The sequence below is a fragment of the Argentina silus genome (assembly GCF_951799395.1).
Source record: "Argentina silus genome assembly, chromosome: 11".
Taxonomy (NCBI): Eukaryota; Metazoa; Chordata; class Actinopteri; order Argentiniformes; family Argentinidae; genus Argentina; species Argentina silus.
In genome coordinates, this window is record NC_139665.1 from 8,001,705 (window position 1) to 8,023,491 (window position 21,787).

General features: G+C 45.7%; 2 protein-coding genes across 10 annotated transcripts; one reads left to right on the forward strand and one right to left on the reverse strand.

The window, feature by feature from the left end:
* Positions 1-2,495: 2,495 nt before the first annotated feature.
* On the forward strand, positions 2,496-14,294 carry arfgap2 (ADP-ribosylation factor GTPase activating protein 2). Of its 7 annotated transcripts, none has more exons than XM_083681102.1 (17): positions 2,496-2,573; positions 5,515-5,633; positions 6,017-6,089; positions 6,422-6,553; positions 6,671-6,754; positions 6,865-6,976; positions 7,629-7,685; positions 7,822-7,866; positions 8,466-8,518; positions 8,621-8,757; positions 9,621-9,782; positions 10,232-10,360; positions 10,640-10,795; positions 11,058-11,184; positions 11,475-11,565; positions 12,125-12,246; positions 12,791-14,294. In XM_083681102.1, exons 1-17 carry the CDS (start codon positions 2,502-2,504, stop codon positions 12,809-12,811), a joined length of 1,692 nt encoding a protein of 563 aa, XP_083537228.1. In that variant the 5' UTR covers positions 2,496-2,501; the 3' UTR covers positions 12,812-14,294. The 7 variants fall into 7 exon arrangements, with proteins under 7 accessions (XP_083537228.1, XP_083537229.1, XP_083537230.1 ...); XM_083681103.1 differs by having other exon boundaries at positions 10,643-10,795; XM_083681104.1 differs by having other exon boundaries at positions 9,651-9,782.
* A 2,123-nt stretch (positions 14,295-16,417) lies between these two features.
* pex16 (peroxisomal biogenesis factor 16) lies at positions 16,418-21,009 on the reverse strand. 3 transcript variants are annotated; one of them, XM_083680892.1, is made up of 12 exons: positions 20,797-21,009; positions 19,783-19,818; positions 19,482-19,558; positions 19,223-19,356; positions 18,902-19,002; positions 18,703-18,783; positions 18,302-18,457; positions 18,128-18,200; positions 17,775-17,894; positions 17,285-17,349; positions 16,660-16,747; positions 16,418-16,625 (listed from the first exon to the last, which is right to left on the reverse strand). In XM_083680892.1, the coding sequence occupies exons 1-11, from the start codon at positions 20,921-20,923 to the stop codon at positions 16,689-16,691; spliced, it is 1,029 nt and encodes a 342-aa protein (XP_083537018.1). In that variant the 5' UTR covers positions 20,924-21,009; the 3' UTR covers positions 16,418-16,625; positions 16,660-16,688. The 3 variants fall into 3 exon arrangements, with proteins under 3 accessions (XP_083537018.1, XP_083537019.1, XP_083537017.1); XM_083680893.1 differs by having other exon boundaries at positions 16,418-16,747; positions 18,703-18,780; XM_083680891.1 differs by having other exon boundaries at positions 16,418-16,747.
* Positions 21,010-21,787: the final 778 nt, after the last annotated feature.

Consider the following 21,787-nt stretch of genomic DNA (forward strand, 5'->3'; position numbering starts at 1 on the left):
GTGTGTGAGTGACTTGAGGGGGGCACTGGTGGGGTCATCGTTGATGATCCTGATGGCATGGGGGAAGAAACTCAGTCTAAGCCTCTCTGTTCTTGCTGCATGACAGCGAAGGCGTTTGCCTGACCGCAGCAGCTGGAACAGTCCGTTTTTTGGGTGGTGAGGGTCCTTCATTATCCTGTAGGCTCTGATCCTACACCTCCTGGTGTACAGGACATGGAGAGGGGAGGTTGGAGCTCCCATGGTCTTTTCTGCCAGGCGTACCACCCTTTGCAGAGCTCGCCTGTCCTGGGCCGTGCTGTTACCGTACCAGACGGTGATGTTGCCAGCCAGGATACTCTCCACAGCTCCAGAGTAGAAGGACTGAAGGATCCTCCGGGAGACTTTGAATTTCCTCAGCTGCCTGAGATGGAACAGGCGTTGCCTTGCCTTTCCCACCAGTGAACTGATGTGGGTAGTCCAGGTCAGGTCTTCTGTGATGTAGACTCCCAGGTATTTAAAACTGCTCACCCTGTCCACAGCAGTCCCACCGATGTCAAGCGGCATGTAGGTCCTTGGATGTTGTACTCTCCTGAAGTCTACAATCAGCTCCTTTTTTACTCCAATATAATTTTTTACCTTTGTGGAGGGAAACTTAACGTACAATTTTTGCAGACAACAATCATTCATAACAACAACAATCCTCCACCAAGAATTCGGCAATCAAGTTTCTGAAATGGCCCATTGAAACGACCCAGGCATCAAGTCTCAGTGTATATCCTGCAAGTCATTCCATGCCCTGGGAGCACAGTAACTAAAGGCAGTTCTACCCAGCTCAGAGGAGACACGTGGGACCTCAAGGACGAACTAATCTTGACACCGCAAGTGACTTGAAAAGTGCTTTGATAAGTGCTCCAGTGTCACTCCTGAGATGGCTGTCTGGTGACTCTGGCGCCCTCCTCTGGCGGTACGGGGCCAGTGGCCTCCCAATCTACCTGTATTAATTTCACCTGTGTATTCTGTCCCCTGTTTGTTATATATAGCCTGTGTTTTCCCCATGTCTTTGTCGGAGATTCCGTCCCTCCCTCCCTCCCTCCCTCCCTCCCTCCCTCCCTCCCTCCCTCCCTCCCTCCCTCCCTCCCTCCCTCCCTCCCTCCCTCCCTCCCGCTAGTTGTTTACCCTGTTGTCCTAGTTCGAGTTTAGTGTTTCTTTAGTTCTAGTTATTCCACTTGTTAAGTGTGTACTTTTGTTAATGGAGCTGGTTTTCTCCACCTTTGTTTTCCCCGTTTGTTTGTATGCCGTTCCCCAGTCTTATGATTAAAACATCCCTTGATTTGTACTTTACGCTGTCGTCTGAGTATCTCTCCGCACTTGGGTCCACCGCACTATCACCTGCTAACACTCCAGGTAATAAGTGAAGTAAAATAGCATGGGAGTTTATGGATTATAGCTTAATATACATACATTTGTCTTATGAGACTTATCAATGGACATCAGTGGTCATCCCTCACTCTCAATTGTACATCTATGAACTTAAACTGGAAATACATTTTAAAAGTTTATCCCCACAAAAATGGAGATGTCTTAACAATAATGTATTGTATACATACTGTACAGACTACCAGGGTGGTACACACAATGCAGAAGGCTGAATGTTCAGTTACATTTTTCAATAAATATGAGTATTGCCATATGTATTGTATCGCAATAGTATCATATCGTGACCCATGTATCGTGATACAGCCGAGTCCTGCACATGCCAAAGGACCTGAGCCGCCTCAGGAAATAAAGGCCCCTCTTGTACAGGAAATCTGTGTTACCACCATTACACTGTTCACCTTGTCTCCTTGTCATTGTTTGTCACTGTTCTCACTCCATTGTAACTGTCTGCGTGTGTCCTATGTTTACGTGCCTCACCCTCCCTCTAGACCTGCTCTGGGGTGCGTAACACCGTATTAATTGATGTTATCGCAATTTTACAGATGAATAAATTAAGTATGCATATTTTGAATACACATTTAATTAAATTTATACAGACAGGATCTAAAGTGCATGGGAATATCAAAATCACTGTTATAATATTTTAAATGATTTTTAAATGTAATGAACAAGGGTATTACATGATTGACAATCATGACTGAAGTAGTAATTCATCATAATTGCAAAAGTTGAGTAATATAACATGAATATTAATGGTATCATCAATAACCGTAATTAGTCATCATGAAACTGCTTTGGAGTGTCATAAGTGTAAGCCACTTTCATTGTTATTTTACAATAATTTAGCGTTGCTATTAAAAACACACTTTCTGTCAGGTCGGGAACGCTATCTGACAAGGGAACACTATCTGACAAGGGAACGCTATCTGACAAGGGAACGCTATCTGACAAGGGAACACTATCTGACAAGGGAACGCTATCTGACACGACACCGGCGTAGTACAAGGCCAACCTTCGCAATCAAGCGGTCGGTTTTTGAACCTCACCGTTACCCGTACTTGTGAGTGGGCTGTAAAGGTGTCAAGATGGCAGCGGAACCGAACAAGACTGAAATTTTGACCATTTTTAAAAGACTAAGATCTATTCCAACGAACAAGGTAACGCAAAGAAGTACTTGACACGCGTTTTACAAATGAATGGCGCGTTTAAGTGGTAGATTCTACACCGTAAACCTACTTTGTGTCTATCTTTTTTTCAGCCGATACACTAGCTAGCTAGCTAGTCCGGCCCGGGCCTTGCCTATAGCCTACTGTATGTCCATAGTGTACTAAGTAAAGCCACGTATACATCAGAGCCTATAGCCAACTGCCGGCTACTCCTACCTAACCCGAGTTTATTTTAGCCTTAGTTGTAGAGAGGCTTCCAGGTGGGGGTGCTTATTGTTAGGGTTAAACTAGCCCTATCAGTGTGACTAGGATTATATTCATATTTACATGTGTATGTTGTGTGTGTATGTGTGTGTAAGGTCGTAATCACAAATTGGTAGGCATCTGTGGTTAAGATTATTTACACAACATCCAAATGTAAATATTAATATTATCCCTGTCACAGATGGGGCTAGGGAACAGGGTTAGGCTAACATTAGTTAGCCTAACTATATGACATGATCAAAACACCTGAGCATTTTATCTCTACGATATTGTTGTGGTAATTCATGTTAAAGAACACAGCTGTTTGCCATCGAATATGCATATGCCAGCACTAATTTGTATTTAATCGGCTTGCTTCAGCAAGTTCAACTATTGTTCTTCCAAGGCCATGAAATTACCTTTTTGGGCCACCAGCCAAGGTGGATGCAAACATTTACCAGCCACACTAAGCAATAACATAAGAGGGACCATGCTTAAATGATTCTTAAACGTGTTGAATAATACATATTCAATGAAATAATTTTAATAAAGAAATAAGGGTAAATAATTAATTGGCATATGAATAAACAAGCAACAATAATAGCATACATGAGGGTGTGCTACATCTTCAGATACCTCTTCACTGCTACTCTCCTCTGCTCTCTCTGAAGTCTGGCCTCCTAGACTGAAGGCTGTCCAGATGCCACATCTCTATGGCTGGGCTAGGGTTCCATATTTATGGCTACATCTCTCTGGCTGGGCTAGGGTTAAACTCCTTGATGGAGAAAGAGGACAGATGGACTGTTAGCAGGTCATGAAAGAGTCTCGCCTTCCAGGCTTGACCTCCAGTCACGTTTGACTTGCTTCATAATGTTGAACCCCCTTCACAGTCTGCTGTGTAGGCTGGGATGGCCAGTATCAGGTCCACCAGGTGGTGAAGGAGGTCAGGGCACCGGTGTTTGAGGATCCTGTTGACCAGGAGGGCCAGGAGGTCTTGTCCAGGGTATTTGGGTCTGTCTATAAGATTTTAACCTGTACTGTTTTCTGCATCTGGCTAATTCTGGAAACTGACCAGCTTCATGGCATGCGGGGCCCCAGAGCTCACGTCCTCAAACCTGTTGTCCATGCTTTGGGATCGCTGGTCAATCAGTCGGTCCTTTGCTGCCTTTTCATGGACCCAGGGAGCTTGTTGTCAAGTGTTAATCAGACGCACACCCTCAAAGATCTTCGGGTCTGCCAATGCTCTCTTCAGCCTGGCTCCAGATCTATATGACAGAATAAGGGGTATACAGACTTTTAGTTTGTTTTAATTTTTCAGAGAATCAAAACTTTGAGAAAAGTATGAATGATTAACCTCAAGTATTTGTCCCTGGATCTGTGTTTGTTTATCACAGCCTGGGTGGACGTCAGGCAACTGTGGACCTCAGCCACAGTCACTGTAGTTCTTCTGCATTGTGACAGAGAGGTTGATGGGGGGTGAGTCTGGGTGACATGCATTAAGCAGCTGAATTTCACCACAGCTGTTTTTGTGGAATCCATGAGTCTTTCATGGACACACAAAGACAATTAATACTGTATTATATACTTTATTGATCTAAATTAAAACATCACAACAACAAACACACTAGGCTGGCTAAATGACAGCAAGCTGGTTGATGGTCTATGATGATGTGATCTTTATCAATCACACAAACTTCACTTTCCTCAACGATTGTATTTATCTTTTCTGTAATTGTTATAGACGTGGTTTAGGCTTAGACCTTAATCTCTTACAACTATACCGGCTCTAGGTGCTGTGCAATCCCTTTGTACCCCTTCAGGAACTGGTGAGGGGCTCTCAGGAGGTGAGACACCCACCTTGTGCCTCCTCTTCTGCTTGGCCATCGGTGGTTTAAGACCGAGTGCTTTGAAGCGAGCCTTCAAGTTTGCCCTGTTTAAGAGGCTTGTGATAGAAGATGGAAGGCATAGAGACCAGCCAAGAGGTCGTCCGTTCTCCTTAGCAAGGTGCTTGATGGTCTTGGCGGCATCTCCAGGCCGATGGCCGTGCAGGGAATGTCCTATGACGCGCGATCTCTCTCTCTCTCTCTCTCTCTCTCTCTCTCTCTCTCTCTCTCTCTCTCTCTCTCTCTCTCTCTCTCTCTCTCTCTCTCTCTCACGTGCCTTGCTAACCCACCCCTCTCTCGGCCCCTGTCGTCACAGCTGCCTCGTCAGTTCCACAAGCTTTGCTCTCCGTGTTCTCCTGTTCGTCTCCACCTCCACTTGTGGTCGTCATGAGAGAGCAGACGGCTTCTGCCATGTTCTCTGCATCTGTCTTCTCAACCGCTTTGATGCCCACAAACTGTACCTCCACCGTCACACTCTCACATAAAGCTTTTCTTCCTCCGTTACCGCAACGTCTGCGGACCCGTCTGACAGTGCCAGGTGTTTGGTGGAGGATGTCTTCTGTGGCAACCTTTTCCTTTGCAACTCTTCGATATAGTGCGTAGACCGTCCACCGTGATCCATAGTGCGTCAACCAGCACTGTGTCTGGCGATGGGACTCGTTCTTATTCAATGGTTTTACTCACGATGTACCGTTGATTCACTTACTTAGACGAATGTACTTATTTTAAGTCTCTTTAGATAAAGGCGTCTGCTAAATGACTTACATGTAATCTGTGTGTGTGTGTGTGTGTGTGTTTTCACCCAGGGGTGTTTTGACTGTGCAGCCAAGAACCCAAGCTGGGCCAGTATACCATATGGAGTGTTCCTGTGCATCGACTGCTCAGGCATCCACCGCTCTCTAGGAGTCCACCTCAGTTTCATCAGGTAACTGTTAGAGATACACACACACACACACACACACACACACACACACACACACACATCCACCACTCTCTAGGAGTCCACCTCAGCTTCATCAGGTAACTGTTAGAAATATACACACACACACACAGTTGGAAAGAGGAGGCCTGTTGAGCTATTTACTCTGTTCAGTACCGTCTCATTCCTTCATCGCGACTGATTCATCATGGCCATTTAGCACTATCTTAAAGCTCAAATGTACATACTGGACATGAAAAACATGAGTTATAATTCTAGTGGTCTTGTGATGGGTTTTCATGGCGGATCAAGAGTGTAAATACAGCTTTAGTTGTTTTGTTCTGTTGGCTGGGAAGAGACTGATGACCTCCATGTTGTTGTTGTTTCAGATCTACAGAGCTGGATTCTAACTGGAACTGGTTCCAGCTAAGGTGTATGCAGGTTGGAGGCAACACCAACGCGGTGAGATCAACATTCACACGCACACACATACACACACACACACACCACCACATCTAACCTTAACCCACCTCTCACACCCTAGACCACCTCTCACTCACTCTCTCACTCACTCAAAGACAAGAACTCTCAACACTTGACCTTAGGTGAGGGAGGGATGTATGTGTGTTGACTCAGAGATGTACTGTATGTTGGTGCAGGGGGTGAACAGATATGTTATTAATATTCTCAGAGTTTTCCACAAGCACTGGTTGTCATTCAAGGAATTAAGGTGCCACCAAAATAGTGTGTGTACAGTAAAAAATAAACCGTGTGTGTACTGTATGTGTGTGTAGATGGCCTTCTTCCGGCAGCATGGCTGCGACACCAGCGACACCAACGCCAAGTACAACAGCCGGGCTGCGCAGATGTACCGTGACAAGATCCGCCAGCAGGCCAACGCCGCGCTCTCCAAATACGGCTCAGACGTGAGCGCGCACACACACACACACACAACACTGTCGCACACATACACACACAACACTGTCGCACACACACACACAAACTGTGTCTAGTAAGTCTAACTCTTGTCTCATGTGTTCTAGCTTTGGATAGACACCTCAGGGGGAAACAGCCAGACTGCAGCACCTGAGAAGAAAGAGGCAGACTTCTTTGCTGAGCACACTCAGGTATGTCTGATATGTCATAGACCCCGCCCCCCCCCACACAAACACACACACACACACACACATTCACACCATTGCATCCAAAAACATTTGTGTGTGTGTGTTTGTTTTAGCCTGCGAACAGCTGGGACATGGCTGCACCCTCCCTGACAGAGCAGAACGGAGCTTTCATCAGCGCTCAACTGGCAGAGGATACCCCCAAAGCCCCTGAGGCCCCCAGCACCAGTTAGTGTACACACACACACACACACACACACACACACAAGAGGTCTTCACGCCCCTCATGAGCACGTTTGTCCTTATGAGGTCTCTCATAAGGACCTATTAGATGTTTTTCTTCTCTCTCATTAATCCACAAAACATATGTTGGGATAATTGTCACCAACTCACACAAGGAGGGATGCTGCATCATTCACGTCACACACTCCCACACCCCCACGGGGGGGACCATTATCATGACTAAATGGATAGTTTAATTTGCCTTGAAATGTTTGATCGCCAATGACAATTGTTGTTAAAAGCAAAAGTGAAAGCGTTTTGATAATGCAATCCAGTGCCAGGTTGTTTAAAAATCCTGGGGAGAACCCTGTAGATGGATATTTTCTGACTGTATTTGATTCGAACCAGAGGGCTCTTTTCTGACTGTTTTTGATTAGAACCAGAGGGCTCTTTTCTGACTGTATTTGATTAGAACCAGAGGGCTCTTTTCTGACTGTTTTTGATTCGAACCAGAGGGCTCTTTTCTGACTGTTTTTGATTAGAACCAGAGGGCTCTTTTCTGACTGTATTTGATTAGAACCAGAGGGCTCTTTTCTGACTGTATTTGATTAGAACCAGAGGGCTCTTTTCTGACTGTTTTTTATGTGATGATTCCCAGAGCTAGAGGAGGGGCCGAGCATCGAGTGTCTGAGCACATCACCCAAAGCCAGCATGGGTGAGTCTCCAACCGTCCACACACACACACACACACACACACACACACACACACACACACACACACACACACACACACACACACACACACACACACCACCTGTCTCAGTAACACCTGTGTTTGCTCTGTCCTCTAGAGGACTCCATGCGTTTGTCATCAGATCAACAACAGCCACCCAAAGGTGATTTCAAACGCCTTTTTGAAAGACGCTCTTTGCGCATTGGAGTTACGGCCCTGTGCTTGACTGATACCTCCCTTGCCACGCCAGCTTAAGCCCCTCCCTCAGCCCCTCATCTCTCACTCAAATAACCCTTTCTGCTGCAAAGTCTTCTCCTCAAGCCCTCCACCGTACGTAAACACAACCTTTACGTCACGGTAACACACCCTGATTGGTTTGTGCTTAGAGCAAGTTCCGGTAGCTTTTGGAATGCTTTGCGAACTCCTCTCTCTCCGACATGCTCGTCTAAGGCCCTTTGTCGACTGTGCTGAGTTGTGCCAAAAACATCACTGGTGGCAGGATTGAACCTCAAGCCCCGACTGCTTTTGACTTTGTCCATGATTTTAGGATGCAGATGTAAGGCACGCAATGTGTGTGTGTGTGTGTGTGTGTGTGTGTGTGTGTGTTTGGGGTGTGACGCACCTGTCTTGCTGCCCGGCAGTGTTTACATGCTGTTAGAATCTAGTGCTGTGACAGAGGGGTAGTGCCCACCTGTTGTTGATGACTTGATAATGACGATGGTGTCATTGTCGTTGTGTCTCACGGTGAGGTTTGCGTTGCAGATGTGAAGCCCTCCCTCATTGGAAAGAAGAAGCCGACCAATGCTAAGAAAGGGGTGAGTCACGTGGTTACTACGATTACTACGATCGCTGGCTCACTGACATCGCTATCACTCACCCATTCTCTGACATCACTGATCGTTGACCTCTGCCCTCAGCTGGGAGCTAAGAAGGGTCTGGGGGCTCAGAAGGTGAGCGGCGTGAGTTTCTCGGAGGTGGAGCGCCAGGCGCAGACGGCCGAGAGGCTGAGGGAGGAGCAGACGGCCGAGGCCAAGAAACAAGCCCAGGAGTCCATGTGAGTACAGTCCGCCCACTCTGGTCCGCTTTGGCCCGGTCCGACCTGGCCCAGCCCCGCTTTGGCCTGCCAAACACTCAGGTTTGTCTGCACTACTCAACCAAATAACAGACAGCCAGCAGCCACACCACCTTGCATCCCTCTTCTGGCTTGTCTGGGAAGCTAAGCAGGGTATGCCTCGGTCAATCCTTGGATGGGGGGGCCAAAAAGGCTGCTGGTGTCGGATGACCACCAGGTGGCTCTCCTCCCTCTGCTCCAAGAGACCCCAATGCACCCAGGGCAGTGAACAGTATAAGATGTTAAAACCAAAGTCCTGACTCCCGAGTCGTTAAAAATCGCAGGCCACTTATCGCAAGACTAGGAGTGTTAATGCCGGTGTCCAGGCTACATTCCCGAAACGGCCTCCGTTCCTTCCTAGCCACCTCATCACCCCTGAGTCCTAATTGGCACGATTCTCACCTCACCACTATGGTAGTGAGTTCTCTCCTTCTTACAATGTAAAGTGCTTTGGGTGCTAGAAAGGCGCAATATAAATGCAATCACTGATTATTATTGTTATTATTATTATTATTATTATTAGTCCTTCCTGTCCTGTTGCAGTGATGTTGTTTCTGCTTTAGTCTGACCCAATGTTGTCTAACCCTCACCTTCTGTGTTGCAGTGTTTAAACCAGACCCTCTGTGTTGCAGTGTGACTAACCCTCACCTTCTGTGTTGCAGTGTTTAAACCAGACCCTCTGTGTTGCAGTGTGACTAACCCTCACCTTCTGTGTTGCAGTGTTTAAACCAGACCCTCTGTGTTGCAGTGTTTAAACCAGACCCTCTGTGTTGCAGTGTGACTAACCCTCACCCTCTGTGTTGCAGCGTGTCTAAACCAGACCCTCTGTGTTGCAGCGTGACGTCGATGCGTCTGGCCTATGCAGAGCTGGAAATCAACAGGAAGATAGAGGACAAGAAGATCCAGAATCTGGAGGGGAAGAAGAGGGAGCAGGCCGAGAGGTTGGGCATGGGCTTCGGAAACAGGAGGTGACCCCACAACTCCCCAACTTCCTGTTCAGTAGAACCGACTACCGTCACATGACATCTCTTGTGTGACATCATCCCACTAAAAGGGACAGTTCTCTCCAAAATCAGTCAGGTCAACTCAAGTCAGATGTTTTCAGAGCCGTTGGTTGTGTAGATCCAGCTATAGGCCTCAATACCAAATGTATAGAAAAGATAATAATCAAATAAATAAATGATATGGAGCTTATCTTTTTGATAAGAGTGTGCCGATCTGGCAGTACTTAGTTTCTGTAAACTGAGGCTTTATACTATGTGATCGAATGGTAATCGTTGTTGTAAAAAGGAAATCCGATTACAGATAATAACAGACATATTTTTGGAGTACTTGGCACAACCCTAGTTTTTCATTGATTTAAGATTGAGTCAAACGTAGTGGATTGTAACTGTGTGTGTTGTGTTGTGTGTTTCAGTGCTGTGTCTCACTCCGTCATGTCAGAGATGCAGGTGATAGAGCAGGAGTCGCCTGTCGGTGCCAAGTCTTCCCAACGCTCTAAACTAGACATGCTGGACGAGCCCGGCTTCACCTCCGGACCCCCCAAGTACGACACACACACACACACACACACACACACACACAAACCCCTGTATCTCACCTGCAGACACCCCAAGTATGTCAAGCACGCAAACACCTCACCTCCAGGCCCCCCCAAGTATGTCACACACACACACACACAAACACACACCTCACATTTGTATCCCCCCACCCCACCAAGTATGGAATACGCGTGCAAACACACACCTGACCACCAACATTGGACCTCTCCGGGTAGGGGGTGTGACCATGTTTTTATTTGTCTGTGTGTGTGTGTGTGTGTGAGTAGGTACAAGGACAATCCGTTTACGACGGGGGAGGGTTTCGGGTCGCGGTGGGACTCTGAAGGGGGGACCGCCTCCTTCACCTCCTCCTGGGCTCTGGAGAAAGACGAGCCCAAAGACGACGTCACCATCTCTAGCATCCAGCCCATAGGGGAGAGGTACACACACACACACACACACACACACACACACACACACCACTTGTAAAGCACTGAGACAATTGACTATGGCTACAGTATACAAATACATTTGATTGATTGGTTGATAGACACACAAACACAAAACACTTGTAAAGCACTTTAAGACAATTGACTTTGTCAAAAGCTCTATACAAATACATTTCATTGATCCACACTCAAACACACACACACACTCTCTCGCTGGCGTCCAGCCTGTGTGTAATGCTGTGAGGTGTTGCAGGTTGCCCAGCAGGAGGAAGGCGGAGGTGGCAGCCCCCGCAGCAGAGTCCAGCGAGGCCAGACAGAAGTTCGCCAACGCCAAGGCCATCTCCTCCGACATGTTCTTTGGCCGGGAGACCAATGCTGAGGTACACACACACACACACACATAGAGACACACACACAGAGACACTGAGACACAGGCACACACACAAAATATGTGCCACAAAGTTTCTCACAAACCATACCCTTGTTTGTGTTGCCATAGTCAAGATGTTTATCTCAAGTGATGATTTCATTCAATTAATTCCCAGTGTGGCGTGTATCTAATGGAACTGTCAATGATATACATTGTGTGTTTCCAGTATGATGTGTGTGTCTCATGTAACCGTTCTTGGTGTTGGTGTGTATGTAATGTGATGATGTCACGTGTTCCCAGTACGAGGCGAAGACGCGTCTGGATACTATGTCTGGCAGCACGTCCATCAGCTCCGCTGATCTGTTTGGAGACGGCAGCGACCGCAACGGAGGTAACATATCTGTCAACTAGTTAATTTTTTAAGACGATCAATAAGCTGTACTAGTTATGCTTTTCGTTTTGAAGATGAAAGTGTTTTACGTACATTTGTCTGTGAACGAACTGGTAGAGGGGGAGTTGGGGCTCCAACTAGTAGAGTAGAGGTATGTGTGAACTAGAAACAGAAGTTCCAGAAGAAACCGTTGTATAATAACTATTGTGTAATGTCTGGATTAGTGCTGTGAATGACGAGCAAAACTTGTCAACAAGCCTGTTGTTATACTGCAGTATGAACCAGTGGTGGTTTCAGATCAGCGCACCCTGTGGATCAGTGGTAACAGCTGAGCCTGGCGTGTGTGTACATGCATAGTTGCGTGCTTGCGTGCGATGACGGTGTTTTGTCTGTAGGGGCCTCCGGCCTTGTGTGTGTGTGTGTAATATGACGGTGTTGTCTCTGTAGGGGCCTCCGGCCTTGTGTGTGTGTGTGTGTGTGTGTGTGTAATATGACGGTGTTGTCTCTGTAGGGGCCTCCGGCCTGGTGTGTGTGTATAATGACGGTGTTGTCTCTGTAGGGGCTTCAGGCCTGGACAGTGTGCTGCCCTCCGGTCCAGACATGGCTCAGTTCAAACAGGGGGTCAAGAGTGTGGCTGGTAAGATGGCCGTCCTGGCCAACGGAGTCATGAACACCATACAGGTACAGGACTCCTCTGGACAAGGAAATGACATACAGTATGGTCATATTCTCACATGTATAAAGATATTACATACAGTATTTGAACAGTGAATGATTTTTTTTCTTCTTTTGGCTCTATACTCCAAAAGTTTGGATTTGAAATCAAACAATTAATGTGGTTAAAGTGCAGATTTTCAGCTTTTATTTGAGGGTATTTGTATAAATATTAGTTTCACCATTTAGAAACACTTTTTATCCATAGTCCCCTTAATTCAGGGCACCAAAAGTATGGACAGGTTAATATTATGTCCAAATGAAGCATTCATATTTATTAAATAGACAGTAGTGTATGTGAAGGTTCTGGTGTTATTAAGTAGACTGTAGTGTACTGTATGTAAATGTACTGTGTCCCCTCAGTGTGTCAGACTGACTGTACATGACCTATCAGTGGAGGTAGAAATCGGAGGACGGGTTCATTGTAATGAATGGAATGAGGAACGGTATCAAACACGTGTGTATTATTCCTGCACTATTCCATCTGACTGTTTGTTTGTTTGTGTTCTAGGATCGCTACGGCGCTTACTGATCAGACCTGGACTATCCTGAAGATGACAACATGGTGTCATACATACAAAAGGGTGGGGGTGGGGGGGGGTCATACAGAGACTGGTGGATGATGTCATACAGAGAGAGGGGGCAGGGTTCTTAAGTGTAAATCTTAAGTCTGCTGAGTGCTTGCATTTTTTGGGAGGGGGGTGGGGGGAAGGGAGTGATGAGGAAGTGCATGACAGAAGGGGAACCCTACACCTCTCCCCCGTGTGTGGCCATCTTATATTAAAAACTATAACAAGAGAGTCAGACAGTATTTTTTTCCTTTAAGAGATGTTTGAGATTTATTTTCAGTGGAAAGTACTAGAAGGTGTAGAAAGTCCCATTCCATAAACCACTGTGCTTTTCTGTTTTATCTAATAGTCTTGTTTTCTATTGTTTACGGTCTCCTATTTCAAAAATGATTATTGAATTTAAGTACTCTGTAAGAATCATATATAATAACCAAACTGATGTCTTAGTTGTGTGCTTGTTTCCATTGTTTTAATTTCGTCAGCAGTCTGTCCTGATCCTAGCAGACGGAGCATTGTGTTAATAATCCTCCATCAGTCGGTCTGATGTACAGCCTTTACACCAGGGGAGGCTGGTGGAGGTAGAAATCAGAAGAGGGCTCATTGTAATGCATGGAATGGAATGAGGAATGGTATCAAACGTGTCTGATACCATTCCTGATTCCATTCCATGCATTACAATGAGCCCTCTTCTGATTTCTACCTCCACCAGCCTCCCCTGATATGGCTCTGGTGTTGACCATGGATGATGATCTCTAACCCACTTGAGGTTCATGAAGGCCACAAAGACGATGAGGTGAACGAAGTGAAGCGCATCTGAAGTAACTGAGGGAGAAACCAGTCCTATTCTGACCCCAGGGCCCTGCCCTGAAACTACCAGTAGAGATGGATACAGATATATGTATCTAAACTTCTATCATCCCATCATGTTCTTTTGTGCAGTGAATTATGAGGACATGTATAAAAACATCTGTTCATCTGCATGTGTTCACTGGCTGATGTGGTGTTTCTGTAATGTTTCGACCTCCAGATCCGGTTTGCAAACTATCCTCCGTCTTGGCTCCGTGAGAATAACGTTTTGGTTTGCCGAACTCTTTACATAATGTCTGAGACCCTGCTGCATACCACCAGTGTTGACGGTTTATCTTGTTAGGATTTTGATGGACTGATTGAGTCCTGTGTGTGACTATGGGGTGGGTCTGATTACTGTAGCCCTACCTACCTGCCTGCCTGCCAATCCCACTAGTGAGATATATAGGGAGAAGTCATTCCTTGATTACCCTTCCTCAAAACAAGTCTTCTTCAATATCTTTGTGAAGAAGAGACGACATGAGGAAATTATGACTTGTCAGATTCAACCATAGCCAACTGCCCCATGAGAAATACTATTATTTATTTTATGGCTACAAAAATAAATCTATTCGATTTGTGTCAATAAAGTTCAAAACCCTTCGCCCTGTGTGTTTTTGTGTGAGAGAATGACATGTTTCTTTTGGGATTCAAAGCCACTAGATACCATTTAGTCCCAGGTAGTCATTAAATAAGGTTTATGGGATGTTCCACTTAATCATTACAATTGTTTTACTTTTGTTCTTGGTTTTAACCCTTACCCAGGCTGTACTCTGTTACCCAAGTATTTTTGCTGAAATCCTTCTTAATGTTGATGTTTTTATGCATCACAACAAAATGCAAATATGATTTATAGTGAAGTAAAGTAACTTTTAAAAAATATTCAGAGGGGGATTCTGTCAACATATTTCCAGAATGACAAAATATGACAATTCAGTATCTAAGGAAGCAGAGTATGTCGCAAAAAACTGGGCTAATTAGTGAAGGCCAGGAACATTAATGTAAGTTCCTGAAAGTTGCCATTTTCACCACATCCTTTCTTAGACAATACCAGTGGAGATAGCGCAATAAAATAAAGTGTTACAATTAAACCAATAGTTACTGGTGAATGGCATAGCTGAACGCACTAGTTCTGATGACAGTATGTTTAGATGCATTCATTCATCTCTACCAGTGTTGCAGGTGTACAAGGAGGAGAGTGGAGCTGAGTGTTAATTATTTTTGTGATTTATTTATTGAACACATTGTGGGATTTATAAATCATTCACACATTCTCAAACGAATACATGTCTTCAGGATCTGTGCAGTAAGACCACTGAAAGGCATTCAGAAAGCTACAATGTTTCATTTCCCGTCATTAAACATATGAAATTAAGGGACTTATTCACACAGTGAAAACACAACCTGATTTCCATACTTCCAGACAGGTCCGTTGTCTTGGTATAAACTACAAAAATGGCTGATTGGAATCTAATCCAGGGTCACGTTCAGATGGATGCACTACTGAACGATGCACATAGAAATTACATGACTAGAGCTGATTTGATTCTTGACTTTACATGTTGGAGAAGAATGTCAGTTCGACACAATACATTTCTTTCATAACATTACACAACGTTTTGCCTGGTTGAAAGCAGCTCAGCTCTCTGGGTAAGAGGGAGTTGGCACTGCTGTAGGGTATGGTAGTCTTTCACATTAATACCCACTGTGCCAGTCTGTCAAACAGGAGAGGACTGTAGGTACAGAAAGTCACATGGTACAAAACCCATACCAGCCAGCAGAGCCACAGGTGGTTTACTAGTAGGCTACGCTGCATTACATTCCAGAACGTTCCCTCCCATCTTCACCTTGTTCACTCCCCTTCACAGATCCGAGATGACTGGAGAGGAGTAAGGTCTATTCCATCCAGATATCACAATGTTGCTTACACCTACCCAGTCCAATCAGATCTGTGAAGGGAAGTGAATGAGGGCAGATGGTTGGGAACAACTTTCTTGAATTAAATTCAGCCCCAGAGTTGGAGAAAGAAGAAGAGGGAGTAGGTGATCGTTCTCAATGACACACCTCAACGCTGACTGAAACAGGGCGACCCTCTGGGCTTCCAACATTCAGACAGAAATCCAACTGATTCACACAAAAACTAATTAAACGGAGGAAAATAAAACACACAGGCATAATCAGCATGACTTCATAATATCATAAACATATGACCACTGGTTCCATGTGAGGGTGACAAGAAATGAAGAAACCATGACTGAAGGAATGCCAGAACAAAGTGAGAACAAATCATGGAGGGAGAGAAAAAAAGGGGTACTTTTTAACCTCATCATCAGCACCATACCAGTGTCTACATATGTGAAGAAAAAGACAAGTAGTGAATAATAATAATAATAATAATAATAATACATTATTATATTAAAGGTTGTAAGAAAATGACTGTGGAAATCGACATTTTCACACTGGAGATAATGCATATGGGGTTAAAAAGTGTCCCTTTAACCACAGATCTAGGATCAGTTTAGCCACCTTCAGGCCTAACCTAGGGGGATGTAAATATGTCTGGTCCTGTATCAGCCTTTAGGGTAACCTCTGCCTAATACACTCTTCATAGAGTAGAGAAGGTCTACAGTCTGAGACGGTCTGTGTGTAAGCAGTGGAGGCAGGTGGAGGTAGAAATCGGAGGACGGGCTCATTGTAATGAATTCATTACAATGAGCCCGTCCTCCGATTTCTACCCTCACTAACCTCCCCTGGTGTCTATATATTCATAGAGCATATAACCTGGCATGTGTCATAGCCGTATAGTTTGGCCAAAGATCCTCCATCTTGGCACTAAACATCACGACAATAACATTGTAATGTGCATTCTAATTAGAATACGATGGTCAATGAACCTCTGGTGCCTCTCTCTCTCTCTCTCTCTCTCTCTCTCTCTTTCTCTCTTTCTTTCTCTCTCTCTCAAGACCAGCACCAACAGCCTCCGACCCTCCATCCTCAGCCCCAGTTGTAGAAATAGATCTTCTGCCAGGCAGGTAGGTAATCCATTAAAGGGCCTGAAAGGGAGAGACAGACAGACAGGTCATGCATTACCAGCGAGGGGTGAGGAGGTACTGGAGGACGACAGGGATTAGGGGTGTTTATTTATCCACATGCAGGAAGTAAGTAAGTATTGGGGTGAGGACGGGGGGGTTAGGGTGAGGAGGAGGGGCTCAGGGTTGGGGTGAGGATGGGGAGGTTAGGGTGAAGGGGTAGAGGTCTAGGTTAGGGTTAAGGTGAGGGGGGAGATGTCTAGGTTAGGGTGAGGGGGGAGAGGTCTAGGTTAGGGTTAAGGTGAGGGGGGAGATGTCTAGGTTAGGGTGAGGGGGGAGAGGTCTAGGTTAGGGTGAGGGGGGAGAGGTCTAGGTTAGGGTGAGGGGGGAGAGGTCTCGGTTAGGGTGAGGGGGGAGAGGTCTAGGTTAGGGTGAGGGGGGAGAGGTCTCGGTTAGGGAGAGGTCTAGCTTAGGGTAGGCCTAGGTTATAGTGAGGGGTTAGAGGTCAAAGTGAGGAGGGTAGAGGTCAAGGTGAGAGTCTCTACAGGGGTCATGACTCACGTGCTACCAGCCCCAGGCCTGGTACGTAGTCTGTCAGGAGTCTGAGGAGGAACAGGATCTTGGTCCTGGAGAACAACCACACACACACCACATTCACAATGACTTTACTGTTCAGCACCTGATCAGCCAGAGGAGTCTGGTTCCTCTCAGTTTCTTTTAGTTTAAGTTTCTTCCTCCTAGGGAGTTTTTCCTTGCCATTGTGCCTTGTGTTTTTCTCACCACTGTTACTTATTACATACATATTGTTATTACATTCCTCTGTTACATATTGTTTGTAACACACACACAGTTACAATCTACTGTTTGACTCAATCTTATCAATTGTACAGAAATACAATGAATGAAATGATCATGTCGAGCTGAAAAGCTTCATCATAACAGTGAGGGCTATAATCACCAGGGCATTTCCACAGTTCAAGCTAATGAACGCCTGGATGTTTAATTGAAGCTTTACGGTGTGTGTGTGTGTGTGTGTATGTATGGTGCGTACTCAGAGTATCTGTCGTAGAAAGGAGAGCGGAGAAGGTAGTAGAGCAGGAGGAAGGCTCTCCTCCTCATCTCTGCCCGCTCACGCCGGTTCAGACACTTATGGTCGCTCAGCAGACCAAAACTAGGAGCAGGAAAACCAAACAAAACTGTTAACACACAAGATGTCTTCCCCCTTTTCATCCCTGCTCTCTTTTTAGACACAATGCATCTTCTTCATTCTTGAGCTGTATGCGTGACAATGACACTAGTGTCTTCAGTTAAAGATCTAATTTAACCAATTCCACTTATGTGTGTGTGTGTGTGTGTGTATGTGTGTGTGAGAATGAGTGTCTGTGTGTCTGAGTGTGTGTTTACCTAGTTATATCCAGGAGTCCAGACATGAGCCAGGGCTTCCAGGATCGTCCCCCACACATGCCCAGGCAGAGCACTACATTTGGGAACAGCACGTTCAGAAAAACACACACAAAGATCCACAGTGTGAGTGTGTGTGTGTGCGCGTGTGTGTGTGTGGTTAACAGAGTAGGATACAGTGCACCAGAGGGCGTCCGATGTTCAGGGTCTCTGCTACTGTCTCCTGGAAACCCAGGGGGGTGGGGCTAGCGTTGAGCTCCTCCTCCCCACTGCCATGGCCACGCCTCTTCTCCCTACGGGGGACTCCCCATAGCCGGGCATGCAGAGAGGGGGCTGAGAGAGAAGGAGGGAGGAAAGAGGAGTGAGGGTGTGGTGTGTATGTGTGTGTGTGTGTGTGTGTGTATATATGTTTATGTGGTGTGTGTGTGTGTGTGTGTGTGTGTGTGTTTATGTGGTGTGTGTGGGTGTGTATATGTTTATGTGTGGTGTGTGTGTGTACTATGTTTATGTGGTGTGTGTGTGTGTGTGTGTGTGTGTATATGTTTATGTGTGGTGTGTGTGTGCGTGCGTGGTCGTACCACTGCCCAGCGGTCTCATTACCCTCCCCGACCGCTGGCCCACAAAAGACGGGTTGTCCTGCTGGTCTTCAGGGTCCTCTTCTGGAAACAAAAAGAAGAAGAAAACACACACATATAGGCCAACTGTATCACAGTGGGATGGGGCTCCATTCAACCTCCAGGGTTGAGATCAAGTGTATGACGTCTGGTGAACTCTGACCTCCGGTAGCGAGCTGTGTATCCCTGTCCAGGGGGATGATGGGAGGTGAAGTCTGGATACCAGATTTGTACCAGAAGAGAAGCAGGGAACGCAGGATGGCTCTGGAGAGGAGAGGAGAGATACAAATGAAAAAGTTTTAGGCGTGTGAGTGATTAAGTGTGTGTGAGAGAGAGAGCAAGAGTGCGAGTGAGTGAGTGAGTGAGGGGGGGAGTGTGTGTGTGTGTATGTGTGTGCGTGTGTGTGTGTGTGAAAGAGAGAGTGAGTGAGTGAGTGTGTGTGCGTGCGTGCGTAAAAGAGAGCGTGTGTGTGTGTGAGGCTTACTTGGCGATCTGGATGAGCACTATGACGAGCCATCGCCCACCCTCCCCCCACAGCTTAGTAGCTCCCATCTCCAGAAAGACCTCCACATACTCCAGCACAGACAGCCAGGTCAGCAGCCTCTGCTGGGTGAGGGACTGGACACACACACACACACACACACACACACACACACACACACACACACAGTGTGAGAGAGAGAGACTGGACACACAAACCAAAAAGCATGCTGACCTGTAATAACACAGTCACAGTAACTCACCGTAGGGATGGTGCCACACAGGCCTTTGCGTAGGATGCCATCATTCAGTAACACCAGCAGGTTGGAGGCAGAGTACACTGCAACACAGACACATACACTGATCAAGCAGGCTCTTACTTTGAAGTGCTACACTCATTCTACTTCTATACTATGACTATATCAAATTGGCTTTCATGGAATTTGGGCTAACGCGACTCGAGACTGGTTTTGCCAATTGAGGTAAACAATGTCACTTTTGCCGCAGGGTTCTATCGTAAGTTAATGTGAAGACAGCAATGAAACTACTTATACTGTAACTCACCCAGTTCTGAGAGCTCGTGGGAGTCTGCAAATCGCCCTGCAAGAGACACATCAAAAACAAAACATGTGGTTAGGCTACACTTGTGTTATAACAGGGTTATGTCACTTGTGTTAGGTTCATAAAGAAGCTTGGTGTTGTTGTTGTGGAATACTTTTGATTCTAGAAGAAGATGAAAAGTTGAAAAGCACAACGCATTTCGTATGGGCAGTGGTTCTCAACCTTTATGTCTCCAAGACTGTCTATGGAGGAGGCAACATTTTTCTAAGAATAAACTTCAACTTAGTAGTGAACATAGTTAGTCCTGTCTTTGTTTTACCCTCTTTCTAGGGCTCCTGACATTTCGACTGATAGTGAATCCTGTCCATCTTGGGGCCTGCGATCTCTGATTACTGTTGAAAGAAAATGTTTGACATGGTCGCTCTTCTTCACTGTGGCTGCCTGCTTCAAAGTGAAATGAAAAAACAAATAAGGTGAGCCTATTCTTTCTACCCATATATGATGACCTGCTGCCATTTCACAGACCACCGACAACTCTCTGTGCCGCCCCCCTCCCCCTGTTGAGAATTTAAGTCGGCCTATATCCGAACATGGGCATGGCTAGCAAGCTGAATATCTCCATTCATCTATTCACTTGGCAACCCATTGAATCATATTGTTGGGTGTAACCATTTGGTAATCAGCCGACTACCGCGGGGTGCAGATCATACCGGCCGAAAACGACACGCCATATACAATGCGGTCCTCTGTGGCTCAGTTGGTAGAGCGTGGCGCTAACAACGTTTAGGTTGTGGGTTTGATTCCTGCTGGGACCATATATACTGAAAAATGTATGCACTCACTGCAATGGAAGTCGCTTTGGATAAAAGCGTCAGCTAAATGGCATATATTATTATTATTATTATTATTATTATTATTATATATTACAATGCAATGTCCTGTCTAAACGGTGTGGTGAGCACAGCGTGTCCGAAGCACGTCTTCTATCTAACCAGAGGACTTGACGTCCCGCTGTACCTGCGATGAGGTACGACAGCGTCCGGACCGTACTCTCCAGCTGGGCGGTAGCGGCCGGGTTCTTGGTCACGTACTCCCGGTACCGCTCATAAAGTCGCGTCACTTTCTCAAAGTACTGTGCAGACATGGCCCGTTTCTAAATGATTACGATTACGAAAATAAATACCGTGTCAACATTCAGCGGCGCACACATCGCCACTAGACGGAAAACACTTCCGCGTTGACGGTCGCTTCCTGTGACACCGAGAAGAACCTCCAGAGTTTTAAAGAGACACTTCATAATAATAATATTCAGAGGTGGAATTTGGAAGTGAAAAGTGAAAAGTAAATGAGGCTAAGTGAGGAATAAAAACGAAACGTTTATGACTAGGCCTATGTGTGAAAGAGTCTGAAAGTGACCTATAAGTCATTCTTAGGTAATAGGCCTAATTATGTAATTATTGTCTCATGTCTCAATCAGAGGGCCTTGTAAAAAAAAACTTGAATAATATTAATACTAATTTGATTGGAAAACTGAATAGCTTTGTTGTTATATCATATTGAATACGCCCATTACGACCTGAACTTTAACCAACATCCACAATATCCTGTCACAATGACAACCTACAGAGAAAGTACTGAATGGACATGAGTACCGCCTCCGCCACTCTCATGATTCCCACTTGGAAATGAGCACTAATGCGGCGTTCATGACCAACTTGGAAACTCGGAATTCTCGGACCTCCGAGTTCGAAGCATTTTAGTGATTTGATGTAGAAAACACAAAACAACATGAACGCCCGCGAGTGATGGCTAACGTTAGCCAGTTATAACCGCTTAACTTTCAATTTAGCAAGTTTCCAACTCTCCAAAACACATCTCATGCATGAAAACAAATTGTTGTTAAATTGTTGTTTATATTATGTTATATTTCACTAAGCATGCTCACGGTTCCTTTCTTGTTGACAGGAGATCAGAGAACTACAGGTTCTCTGCAGGATGATCCCAGAGT

Bases quoted from the DNA above. Each gene is read 5' to 3' on its own strand.
- arfgap2 (XM_083681102.1), top strand. From the start codon at position 2,502: ATGGCAGCGGAACCGAACAAGACTGAAATTTTGACCATTTTTAAAAGA. The intron at 7,867-8,465 runs GTGATTTCAAAC...TTTGCGTTGCAG, and splicing joins TCAACAACAGCCACCCAAAG to ATGTGAAGCCCTCCCTCATT. The intron at 12,247-12,790 runs GTACAGGACTCC...TTTGTGTTCTAG, and splicing joins GAGTCATGAACACCATACAG to GATCGCTACGGCGCTTACTG.
- pex16 (XM_083680892.1), bottom strand. From the start codon at position 20,923: ATGTCTGCACAGTACTTTGAGAAAGTGACGCGACTTTATGAGCGGTAC. The intron at 19,559-19,782 runs GTGAGTTACAGT...TCTGTGTTGCAG, and splicing joins CCACGAGCTCTCAGAACTGG to TGTACTCTGCCTCCAACCTG. The intron at 17,895-18,127 runs GTAAACACACAC...TCCTGCTCCTAG, and splicing joins GGACTCCTGGATATAACTAG to TTTTGGTCTGCTGAGCGACC.